At 49.1% G+C, this 13,041-nt stretch overlaps 1 protein-coding gene across 2 annotated transcripts in view; it reads left to right on the top strand.

Moving 5' to 3' along the window:
- Positions 1-13,041, top strand: part of LOC307199231 (D-serine dehydratase-like) — a 62,191-nt gene that overhangs the window by 22,837 nt on the left and 26,313 nt on the right. For both annotated transcript variants that reach the window (XM_079946998.1, XM_079946997.1), the window contains 3 exons: positions 7,040-7,229; positions 8,691-8,796; positions 11,591-11,889. In XM_079946998.1, coding sequence (XP_079803124.1) covers positions 7,040-7,229; positions 8,691-8,796; positions 11,591-11,680 — 386 coding nt within the window. In that variant the 3' untranslated portion in view covers positions 11,681-11,889. The remainder of the gene's footprint in view (positions 1-7,039; positions 7,230-8,690; positions 8,797-11,590; positions 11,890-13,041) is intronic.

Genomic DNA, 13,041 nt, shown 5'->3' with positions numbered 1-13,041 from the left:
CTTTCAAGCCCTAAACAGCCTCGGCCCAGTATACCAGAAGGAGCATCTTCACCCCCATCGTTCTGCCCGGACACTGAGGTCCAGCTCCGAGGGCCTTCTGGCGGTTCCCTCCCTGTGAGAAGCCAAGTTACAGGGAACCAGGCAGAGGGCCTTTTCGGTGGTGGCACCCGCCCTGTGGAACGCCCTCCCTTCAGATGTCAAACAAGACAACAACTATCTGACTTTTAGAAGACATCTGAAGGCAGCCCTGTTTAGGGAAGCTTTTAATGTTTGATGTATTACAGTATTTTAATATTTTGTTGGAAGCTGCCCACAGTGGCTGGGGATGTTGGGATTCAGAACTTATAGGGTTAAGATGTTCTGTGACGCCTCACATTCTGACGTGTGGAAAGAGGGAGGAGTTCTAGTTGTTGTTCTCTCTGTGTCTCTGAGAGAGACGGACGGAAGCCATGAATGCTAGCAGTCCAGGAGATTTTGGGAAATGCTGAGCTGTAAATATTTGCTACAATAAAGAACTGTTGAATTTGGACATACACAGTGCTTGGTGTATTTGGATCTGAAGCAGACTGCGACAGTTTTGATCCGCTGTGTTTTTACTCTGCAAGGCGAAACCGGAGAAAGAGAGGGTCTGCGCAGCTTGCTGGGGAGCGTGCCGGACCACTGGGGCTAATTGGGGCCATAAAGCAATTAGATGGCCAGTGCAATTAAGATCTTATCAGATGTTTCACAGGTTATGGGCCCCGGGAAAGAGGAGAGAATGGCAGACAGCCAGGTTCTTGAGGACGTTCCGCTTGAAAAGCTCACTTTAAGAAGTTGGGCAACCTGGTCCAGAAGAGTAAGGGGTTGGTTTCTGGTTACTGGGCTTTGGCATGTAAGCCAGAAGGAGCCATTACCCCTGAATTCAGGTCCTGAAGGGACAGACATTACAGGCTTTGAGGCTGAGTTGCCTGAAGAAAGCCAGCAGAGAATGCAAAGAGAGCTTGCTATGCTAAAGGCATGCGTACATGCATCACTTTTGCCCAGTTTGGAGGGCGTAAAGTCAGCAAGGGCTGCCTGGGAGGTGCTGAGAAGTTTGTGTGAAACTTCAGCAGGAGGCCGGAGCCCTGGAGGAGTCATGCAGAGCCTGGAAATGGCTGAAGCCCCAGTCCCTGAGGTGCAAGTCGGGGGGGCTGAGAATTCCAAAGGCAAGTTTCAAAAGTTTTCCACTGTGAGTGCTGAAGTGGAACGCAGTTTCAGCGAGGGCAGGGCTGGCACAGAGGGCTCTTCCGGAAGAAGGGGGGCCAGGCCAGCTGAAAGGAGCCCTGGGCAGTATTTTTCCACTGGGGATCGTCGTCATGCAAAGTCTGGAAGGCGGCGGAGAGCTAGACGCTTCAAGGTCGGCCACCTGGACAAAGTGAAGATAAGGCCTAAAGAGTCGCGTGGGAACGCAGAGGCCAGGCCGGTCTCCATGGCAACGGAGGAGGCTACTTCTACGGAAGCTGCCAAGGTCCTGAGCAAGGGGGAGTTGGTTGCCAAGACAACCAGACAGAACTGCTGCAAAAGCCCAAAGAGGGGGGGCAACGGGACGTTTGTTGCCAGTATGGCTTTGTTTGAGGACAGCTCTGAGAGACACACTAATTTTCGTTTTTTAATCGACTCAGGAGCTAACTGCCACCTGATCCCAGAGACCCCTGCAGTCGAGATGTGGAATTGCAAGGCAATTCCGGCTGGGAAAACTGTTCAGTTTGCAAATGGGACAAAGAAAAATGTGACTAATGTTACAAATGTATTGTTTTCTGTTTTGCAGGAGCAGATGGAAGTTTGCATTGTGCCGGGAGTGCAACACTGTATTTTATCTGTGCCTTATTTGTTGAAAAAGGGGTTTAAGGTTTGCTTTGAACACGATGTTTGTACAATCTCCAAAGGAGGGAAGCAACTGGTCAGAGTTGCAAAGGGGCAGAATGATCTCTTCATTCTTAAAACGTCTCTGGAGGGTGAGGGGAAGGTTGAGAAAGCACAAGCCCTGCGTGCTACAGTTCCCACTCATGTTTCATGTTCGTGTGTGTGGCATAAGAAGACAGCCCATGCCTGTCTTGAAGAACTACAGGTGCTACCTGAGGTTTCCAAAGGTTGTAGAATTGAAGAATGTGCAAGAGTCCTAGATTGTCAGGCTTGCAGACAGGCAAAGGTAAGAGGGTGCAGTTACCCCAGGGTGGAGAGGGTAACCACAAAACCTTTTGATCTTGTGCACATAGATCTGTTGGGTCCCATGAAGGAACCAAGTTTGGGAGGGGCCAGGTTTCTGCTGACACTACAGGATGATTTTTCGCAGAACACCTGGACACATGGTCTCAAATCCAAGGAAGATGCAGCACAGCTGATTAGTCGTTGGATTGAGGAGGTGGAACTAAGGTTCTCCACCAGAGTCAGGGAAATTGCTAGTGACAGAGGTTCACAGTTTACTGGGTCTGCTTTGCAGAAGTTCTTTCACAAGAAAGGGATAAGTCACACAGTGACTTCTCCTCAACAGAGGGGGGTGGCAGAGCTCAGAAGTGAGGCTCTGGTTAAAGCTGCACAGGTGATGCTGTTAGATTCTGGGTTACCTCCGAAGTTTTGGATGGAGGCAGTTAAATATGTGAGCTTCACCTGGAATCGGTCCTACAATTCAGTGGTAGGAAACACACCGTTTTTCATGCTTCACGGGAGGAAGCCACAGGTTCACTTCCTCCGTGAGTTCGGATCAACGGCCTCGCTGCCAGTGCCTGAAGCTTTGCGAGGGCCAGGTGAACCCAAGTTCCAGAAAATGATCTTCTGTGGGTATGAGCCAACGGCTCGTGCATGGAGGTTTGTGTATCCGTCAGGTGATCAGAGTAAGCTGCTGATCAGTAAACACGCTGAGTTCTGTAAGCAGGAGGAAAGGTCAAAGACCCCTGCCAGACGCGATATTCTTTCAGAACGTCTTTCTGATTCAGAGCAGGAAGGTTCTGATGAGGAGGAAGGAGAGCCAGGGGCTGAGTCTGCTGATGACGATCAGCTCACTGACCAAAGTCAGGAGCAGGATGGGGCATCTCCGCAAGTTGTGAAAAGGGAGCCCAAGAGTGAGCCTAGTTCTCCTGTGAGGGTAATTCCAAGGGTTCGAAGACGCGTTAAGTCAGAGGGGGAATCCCAGGATGCAAGGGACACACCTGCTGACCACAGTGAGTCAGAGGCAGTGCCTGAGTTTGTGCCCAGGAGGTCCAGTCGCACAACGAAGGGAATTCCACCTGAGAGGTATCAGGCCACAGGTGCGTGGGTAAGTTTCGCACAGTGCGAATCTGAAAGTTGTGAGGATGTTCCACAGATGCCTGACAGGAACGCCAGGAGAGGGCGCAAGGCATTGGGGAAGGGATTGATCTCACAGAGGTCTGCAAAGGTACATCCACAGGTCTTGTCAGAATGCTCAGCGAGAGGGGGTGTTGGGATTCAGAACTTATAGGGTTAAGATGTTCTGTGACGCCTCACATTCTGACGTGTGGAAAGAGGGAGGAGTTCTAGTTGTTGTTCTCTCTGTGTCTCTGAGAGAGACGGACGGAAGCCATGAATGCTAGCAGTCCAGGAGATTTTGGGAAATGCTGAGCTGTAAATATTTGCTACAATAAAGAACTGTTGAATTTGGACATACACAGTGCTTGGTGTATTTGGATCTGAAGCAGACTGCGACAGTTTTGATCCGCTGTGTTTTTACTCTGCAAGGCGAAACCGGAGAAAGAGAGGGTCTGCGCAGCTTGCTGGGGAGCGTGCCGGACCACTGGGGCTAATTGGGGCCATAAAGCAATTAGATGGCCAGTGCAATTAAGATCTTATCAGATGTTTCACAGGGGAAGCCCAGCCAGATGGGCGGGGTATAAATATGAATACAGTGGTGCCTCGCAAGACGAAAAGAATCCGTTCCGCGAGTCTCTTCGTCTAGCGGTTTTTTCGTCTTGCGAAGCAAGCCCATTAGCGGATTAGCGCTATTAGCGACTGTCAGGGGTTCAGGAGCAGAGGCACAGGGAGGAGAGGAGATGGAGAGCGAGGGGGAGGAATCCGAGGGGAGCGTAGGAGAAGAGGACAGTGGACCGAGGGATTCCATGAGCCTCTCCAGCGAATCGGAAGATTCACAGAAGGGGGCGCCAGTGGCCAGGGGTAGGGGGTTCCCAAGGGGAACGCCCCAGGAGCAAGGGGGCAGCAGGGACTCCCAGAGCAGTAGTTGGAAATCAGGACCAGCTTCCCCACCAGAGCAGAGTGGGGGGGAAGAGTCCCAAGGATCGGGGCCAGTGCATTCCCCACCAGGGCGAGAAGATAAGGCAGGGCTGACCACGCCTCCATCAGAAAGTCGGACAACGGAGGAGAGGTCAGATCCGGCCAGTGTCCCGGAAGAGGGAAGCAGTGACAGAAGTAGTGTAACGGTCAGGAGGAAGGTCACTGGGTTGGCGCGAGAGGCAAGTTCAAATGTACAGGAGCGCGGGACAGCAGAGAATGAGGATTGGGAACCGGGTCCTAAAGCCCGCCGGAGGGAGGGGGAGGAGCTAAGCGACTCAGCGTCGGAAGAGTCCAGAAAGGGCAATGCCCCAGCGGGCAGGAGGACCCAGAGGAGGAGAGAGCAGCGTAAAAGGTGGAGCAAGGTTAGGATCTTAAACTGGTGTCATGGGGAGGAGACTCAGACGGTACTTCGCCGGTCTAGGCTTTAAGACGTAGAGCTGCGCGCTACGGCTTTGAAATGGAAACTGAACCTCAATAAAGACTTTTGTACATAACAACAGCCTAGCGTTGGTCCTCTGTGAGCTGGGACCTAGAGGCAGCTCTGACAGCGACTTAGCGGCTTAGCGGATAAGCGGCTTAGCGGCTTAGAAAAAGGGGGGAGAAGTCGGAAAAACTCACAAGACATTTTCGTCTTGCGAAGCAAGCCCATAGGGAAATTCGTCTTGCGAAGCACCTCCAAAACGGAAAACCCTTTCGTCTAGCGGGTTTTTCGTCTTGCGAGGCATTCGTCTTGCGGGGCACCACTGTAAAGACATCGAGGAGAGAGCCAGTCTTACTTCCCTAGGCAGGGAGTTCCAAAGTTGCCTGGGAGGAGCCACCACCGAGAAGGCCCTGCCCACCTATCATGCCCGGGAGGGGGTAGCAGGACTGAGAGATGGGCCTCCCCTGAAGATCTCAAAGCTCAGGCAGCTCCGTGCGAGGAATAGAAGCCATTATGGTAGCACCAGCTCCGCAAAGAACAGCAAGCTAGCCAGGCTCTGGCTTGCAGCAGCCTTCCAAGTCCTCTCTGGCTGAGAAGGCTGCTCTGTGGAAGTTCCTGAGATCTGTTTTTCTAACTGGAGACGACTCTGCCACTGTGCTGTGCATGCAGAAAAGCTCCGATTGAAAAAGGCAGATGGAAAAAGTTAACAATGGCATGCCAGCCCCACCTGTTTTGGCTTTTTTTGCTGGAAAGATTCACCAGAAATGGAAGTTCACTCCCTTTCTCTCTCTCTCTCTCTCTCTCTCTCTCTCTCTCTCTCTCTCTCTCTCTCGCCCCCCCCAACATAATTTATGTAGATTTACTCCTCCGTTTCCAGTAACACTTTCCATGTGTTTCTCTTCCCCCACAGAGCTCGTTGCAAAGCTATGCTGGCAGAGAGGGATGGTGAGGGAATCTGTCCCCCTGTGGGGAAAGAATAAATCAACCTGCGCGATCCGGGAGGCCCCTTGAGCTGGCGACATTTGGCACAGCGTCACAAGAGCGGTGCAGTGCCTGAGAGGGGTCCCCAGGGGTCCAGGCAGGGACACGGGTGGCGCTGTGCGTTAAACCACAGAGCCTAGGGCTTGCCGATCAGAAGGTCGGCGGTTCGAATCCCCGCAATGATGGGGTGAGCTCCCGTTGCTCGGTCCCGGCTCCTGCCAGCCTAGCAGTTCGAAAGCACGTCAAAGTGCAAGTAGATAAATAGGTACCGCTCTGGCGGGAAGGCAATTCTTGTCCATTTCTGCGTAGTCCATTAATTTCGTCTGCCGTTCTTCTTTCGCCAGAATATCTTGCTTCCATTTCTGGGCTAACAATACTCTTGCCGCTGTTGTTTGCCGTCAGAAAGTTCTTGCTCACGTTTAGTCAGAATCTCCTTCCTTGTAACTTGAAGCCATGGGTTCGAGTCCCACCCTCCAGAGGAGGAGAAAGCAAGCTTGCTCCACCGTCCATGTCACAGCCCTTGAGATATTTGAAGATGGCTCTCATAGATCTCCTCTCGGCCTCCTCTTATCCAGGCTAAACGTCCCCAGCTCTTTCAACCGTGCCTCATCAGGCTTGGTTTCCAGACCCTCAATCATCTCAGTCACTTTCCCCTGCACACCTTTCCAGTTTGTCAACATCCTTCTTGAGTCGTGGTGCCCAGAATTTGACACAGGACTCCAGATGTGGTCTGACCAAGGCAGAAGAGAGCAGTCCTTTGACTTCCCTTGATTTGAGCGATTTAACCATCAATCTCTTTTCACAGAGAGGGACCCGGGTGGCGCTGTGGGTTAAACTACAGAGCCTAGGACTTGCTGATCAGAAGGTTGGCGGTTCGAATCCCCGCCACGGGGTGAGCTCCCGTTGCTCGGTCCCTGCTCCTGCCCACCTAGCAGTTCAAAAGCACCTCAAAGTGCAAGTAGATAAATAGGTACCGCTCCAGTGGGAAGGTAAACGGCATTTCCGTGCGCTGCTCTGGTTCGCCAGAAGCGGCTTAGTCATGCTGGCCACATGACCTGGAAGCTGTACACCGGCTCCCTCGGCCAATAAAGCGAGATGAGTACCTCAACCCCAGAGTCATCCGTGACTGGACTTAATGGTCAGGGGTCCCTTTACCTTTACCTCTTTTCACAGAGATCTCGGTGGTCACTATTACCTACGGCCACTATTACCCTGTCCGCCACTGACCTATGACCCTCTGAATCTTACCCAGGACGGAATGCAGCCCTTGGGCTATCCGTCTCGCAGCAGCGGGGCCTTTTCTGTGGTGGCCCCCGGAACAATTTCATTTGAATTCATTTATGTGAGAAACTCCCCCTGTCCCTCTCTCCCTTTCAGATGCCCAGCAGATGATGATTGGCTCCTGCCAGCTGGAGGACATCGCCGTGCGGGTCTTGACCAGGGTGATTGGCCACTACCCACACCGCAACCAGATGCTGGTGGACTGTGGCTGGACCGGCCTGAGTCTCCACAGCCTGGGGCAGCTGCCGACTGGCTACGCCCTGGTGGAAGGCCATCCTAACCTCAAGTAAATGGAGCTCGCGTTGGTGCTGTTGATCGTGGCCTTGTCAACATCTTAAAAGGAACAGCCTCCAAAATTTGGCTTTCCTACAAAGGGCCTTGCAGGATCTATCCAAAGGCCCATCTAGACATTTGGGAAGCCCAGAATACAGGCAATAGCCTACTGCTGTCATATGTCTCCCCAGCATACTGTCTCAGGGCTTATCTGACAACATTTTGGAGGTCCCAAGTCGCAAGATGGTTAGGTTGGTCTCAACTAGGGCCAGGGCCTTTTCAGTACTGGCCCCGACTTGGTGGAACGCTCTGTCACAAGAGACCAGGGCCCTGCGGGACTTGACATCTTTCCGCAGGGCCTGCAAGACAGAGCTGTTCCACCTGGCCTTTGGTTTGGACTCACTCTGACCCTTATGTTGCCCTCCCATTATGGTTTTGATCTATGGGCTACTTTTAAAATGAGGCTGCATTTTAAACTGCATTTTAACCTGTATTTTAAATTGACCCCCCCCCCAATAATGTTTTTATTGTTATTTTACTGGTGTTAGCCGCCCTGAGCCTGGCTCTGGTCAAGGAGGGCGGGGAATAAATAATAATAATAATAATAATAATAATAATAATAATAATAATAATAATGGCATCCCACAATTTGTTCCATTTGTCCCACAATTTCTGGGCACAGTTCAGAAACGCCTTCCTTTTGTCTTGCCTCCTTCCGTAGGAAAACCCGCAAATTTGCTCCTGAATCATAACAAGCGTCAAACTGCAGGAAACCTTTGTTCCGATTTGGCAGTAAATCGTAGGTTTTCCAGGGAATATTTTTTTTATATACAGTGGTACCTCGGGTTAAGAACTTAATTCGTTCCGGAGGTCCATTCTTAACCTGAAACTGTTCTTAACCTGAAGCACCACTTTGGCTAATGGGGCCTCCCGCTGCCGCCGCGTGATTTCTGTTCTCATCCTGAAGCAAAGTTCTTAACCTGAGGTACTATTTCTGGGTTGGCGGAGTCTGTAACCTGAAGTGTCTGTAACCTGAAGCGTCTGTAACCCGAGGTACCACTGTAAATGTCTCCCATTTCGCCTTTTACTCGCCTTTTCTCTAAACGAAAAAGCCCGAAACACTGCACCGGGGAGTCTCTAAAACCCCTCAATAATTTTGGCGCCCATTTCTGAAGCTTTTCCCAACTTAACCATCTCCACTTTGAGGTGAGGTGGCCAGAATGTACACCGTCCTCCCAAATGCGGCTGGCACCTTACAGTTGCCATGTCTGCCTCACACCCATGAAATGGCTATTTTCATGTGGCAGCACCTAACCCCCGGAACTCCCTGCCACTTGACTTCAGGCAGGCGTCTTCCCTATTCTCTTTGCGGCGCTGGCCTGACGTCAATAGGCAACCTGAGGCAGGGTCAGGGGGACCAGAGACTCCAAAGCAAATCCCAGCGGGCTTACATATCTCTCTTTTCCCTCTGCAGGTTGGTAGGGATGACCCAGGAGCACGGCAGAATCGAACCCATGGCAGGCAAGCTGGATTTTGCCCAGTTCCCCCTGGGCAGCCACCTGGCGCTGATCCCTTACCACGTAAGTACAACTTGCGCACTGGAGAGCATTTGCGTGCTGAGACGCTGGCGTGCCTTCAGCTTTGCTGGAGGGAAGAGCGTCTCTGCCCATGTTCAGAGTGCCTTTCCCTCTGTGCCTCTGTGTGTGTGTGTGTGTGTGTGTGTGTGTGGTCTTCCCTCTTGATCCTCTCTCTCTTGCACAGACACACACACACACACACACACACACACACACACACAACTCTTTTTTGGGGGTGAATAATTATTGAGTTTCACAGATTTTATCATCATTACAATCAACATTATCTCAAAAACAAAATAGGATATAAATTCCCTCCCAAAAAAACCCTCACGACTTCCCTCAACTTCCTTTTCTGGTTCTTTGAACGTTTGCTTATCCCTGCTTGTTTTATTTTACTTTAATATGCAGTCTTTAACTTAAATATTATTACATTCTTCACATTTTTATACCCTACTTATTTTCACATTTCCTCTTGCACTTTATTATTTCCCCATTTTTACATCTTAATTTGTACGTTGTTAATTGGTAGTGTTTACTCAAACCCTTTACGGTTTTTCTGTAGGTACAACATAAATGGTTCCCAATCTTTTTTAAAATCTCTATTGTCCTTATTCAGGGTTCAGCAACCTTTTCCAGCTGTGTGCCAGTACACTGTCCCTCAAACCATGTGGTGGGCCGCGCTATATTTTTTGGGGCGGAAATGAACAAATTCCTATGCCCTACAAATAACCCAGAGATGCATTTTAAATAAAAGCACACATTCTACTCATGTAAAAACACCAGGCAGGCCCCACAAATAACCCAGAGATGCATTTTAAATAAAAGCACACATTCTGCTCATGAAAGATACGCTGATTCCCAGACCGTCCATGGGTCAGATTTAGAAGGCGATTGGGCCGGATCCGGCCCTCAGGCCTTAGGCTGCCTACCCCTGTGACCTTATCTCTAAGTTTTGCACTTAACTTCACCATTTCAGCATATTCCATCCGTTTTTCTTGCCAGTCTTTTTTCATTGGATTCTTGTCATCTTTCCATTTTGGGGCTAGAAAATCCTAGCCACTGTTGTCGCACACATAAATAACTTCTGTTCTTTTGGCAAGTCTTGACCTATAATACCTAACAAAAAGGATTCTGACTTTTTTTAAAAAAAAAGGGTTTTTTATTAACAATTTCAACATAACAAAATATCAAAACATGTAATATTCGTTATTTTTTTCCCTCCCCCCCCCACCTCCCTATCAAACCCATCCTCAGCTCCTCTCTCTGATTTCTCACAATATATTGTTCTCTGCATACTGTAAAACTGTATAAATCCTTATATTATCTGTCTACTGTGTTAACAGTCCATAAATCTGTGTATGTTTATTCAAAACCTGCCAATGAGTCCATTTCATTCTGTTGTCTTTTTAAGGTAAAGGTAAAGGTAAAGGTACCCCTGCCCGTACGGGCCAGTCTTGACAGACTCTGGGGTTGTGCGCCCATCTCACTCAAGAGGCCAGGGGCCAGCGCTGTCCGGAGACACTTCCGGGTCACGTGGCCAGCGTGACATCGCTGCTCTGGCGAGCCAGAGCCGCACACGGAAACGCCGTTTACCTTCCCGCTGGTAAGCGGTCCCTATTTATCTACTTGCACCCGGAGGTGCTTTCGAACTGCTAGGTTGGCAGGCGCTGGGACCGAGCAGCGGGAGTGCACCCCGCCGCAGGGATTCGAACCGCCGACCTTTCGATCGGCAAGTCCTAGGCGCTGAGGCTTTAACCCACAGCGCCACCTGCGTCCCAATTAAGTAAATTTTAAAAAGTTCCCATTCGTCTCTGAAGTCACAGTTGTCCTTATCTCACAGTTTGTATGTCAATTTCGCCAGTTCTGCCTAGTTCATCCGTTTTTCTTGCCACTGTTCTTTTGTCGGGGTTTCCTCATTCTTCCATCCTTGTGCTATCAAGACTCTTGCCGCTGTTGTAGCATACATAAACAGGCTCTTTGTTTTTTCTGGACAGGTCTTGTCCTACAATCCCTAAAAAAATGCTTCTGGTTTTTTTTGTTGTTGTTGTTTAGTTGTTTAGTCGTGTCCGCCTCTTCATGACCCCTGGACCAGAGCACGCCAGGCACTCCTGTCTTCCACTGCCTCCCACAGTTGGGTCAAACTCATGCTGGTAGCTTCAAGAACACAGTCCAACCATCTCTGTCGTCCCCTTCTCCTTGTGCCCTCCATCTTTCCCAGCATCAGGGTCTTTTCCAGGGAGTCTTCTCTTCTCATGAGGTGGCCAAAGTCTTGGAGCCTCAACTTCAGGATCTGTCCTTCCAGTGAGCACTCAGGGCTGATTTCCTTCAGAATGGAGAGGTTGGATCTCCTTGCAGCCCATGGGACTCTCAAGAGTCTCCTCCAGCACCAGAATTCAAAAGCATCCATTCTTCGGCAATCAGCCTTCTTTATGGTCCGGCTCTCACTTCCATATATCACTACTGGGAAAACCAGAGCTTGAACTATACGGACCTTTGCTGACAAGGTGATGTCTCTGCTTTTTAAGATGCTGTCTAGGTTTGCCACTGCTTTTCTCCCAAGAAGCAGGCGTCTTTTAATTTTGTGGCTGCTGTCACCATCTGCAGTGATCATGGAGCCCAAGAAGGTAAAATCTCTCACTGCCTTCATTTCTTCCCCTTCCATTTGCCAGGAGGTGATGGGACCAGTGGCCATGATCTTCGTTTTTTTTTCAAACCATTTTTACAAATGTCCTTTTAAACATTTTCTTCAGCTTCCTGCTTTTTAACACACACACAACTCTTGTGTCCCCGACAGGCCTGCGCCACCGCTGCCATGCACCCTGTCTACTATGTCCACAGCGAGGGGCGTGTGGTCACTACCTGGAAACCAGTCAGAGGCTGGTAGGAAGACAAGGAAGACGAGCAAAGACTCCGGAGCTGGAAGAGAGATGGGAACTGCCTTTATGATCCGCAAGGTGTGCAAAGCATCTTTCGAACTTGGGCCTCACGGGACGAGTTCAGAAAAACTACAAAGCTTTTTTTTTTTTGCATTCCTTGAAGAGAATCTGCAGCAGTTGGAGGTGAGCTTCGTCAACAATGTTTAGGCAACATACGGTACGTAATAGACAATCTTTATAGAATTCCTTCAAACTTCAATAACAAGTTCAAAATGAAATCTTAGACTCAAAGTCTCTGAAAATGAAGAGAGGTACCCAACGTAGGACGATGAAAGATAAGCTGTGAAGCTTTGTGTATTCAGCAAATATAATGTCCCACACTGAACAGAGATCCTGGATTTTGACTGCTGCTTCATAGTTCTTCGTCAGCGTGGTGGGAGAATATAGAATTGTTTCATAAACTGAAAATAAAATTTTACAGATGATGACCTGCATGACATATCACTTTACCAAAATTATAAACTGTGATACAAACAGTAATGAAAAAGAGCACATACCCCATTTTATTTCGAATGAATATATGTGAATGAATGGGGGTGAGTTAGCAGGGTGGATTTGATTTAAATCGAATCAATTTAAAACACGATTTTAAATCACTAGTCAGTAAGACTTGATTTAAATCTCTCTTTTTTAACAGAAAGACTCATTCTTGCTGGTATCATCTTAATATTGACAACCAGATGAAAGTTTCACTTTTGGAATAATAAAAAATTCAGAGTCGTTTTCACTATTAGAAATGCATAGGCCGATAATTATGAAATTATGGTGAGGTTTAACCGTTTATGCTTATATGGGGACGCAGGTGGCGCTGTGGGTTAAACCACAGAGCCTAGGACTTGCTGATCAGAAGGTCGGCGGTTCGAATCCCTGCGACGGGGTGAGCTCCCATTGCTCGGTCCCTGCTCCTGCCAACCTACCAGTTCAAAAGCACGTCAAAGTGCAAGTAGATAAATAGGTACCACTCCAGCAGGAAGGTAAACAGCGTTTCCGTGTGCTGCTCTGGTTCACCAGAAGTGGCTTAGTCATGCTGGCCACATGACCTGGAAGCTGTACACCGGCTCCCTTGCTCAATAAATGAGCTGAGTCGGTCACGACTGGACCTAATGGTCAGGGGTCCCTTTACCTTTTACCTTAACTGTTTATATTTGGACAACTTTGCTGCTGTGCTTTACTGGAAGGAGAAATATAATCATTTCCTTAATAACAATTTAAACAATTTATTTAACTAAAACAGTAACATTATAGCATGTGTATCCATGTTTGCTAACTGATGTGGTTAAACAATTTAAAAAACAAACACACGTAAACT

This window comes from Podarcis cretensis (assembly GCF_951804945.1).
Source record: "Podarcis cretensis genome assembly, chromosome: 12".
Lineage (NCBI taxonomy): Eukaryota > Metazoa > Chordata > Lepidosauria > Squamata > Lacertidae > Podarcis > Podarcis cretensis.
This window is presented reverse-complemented; position numbering and strand designations above follow the sequence as displayed.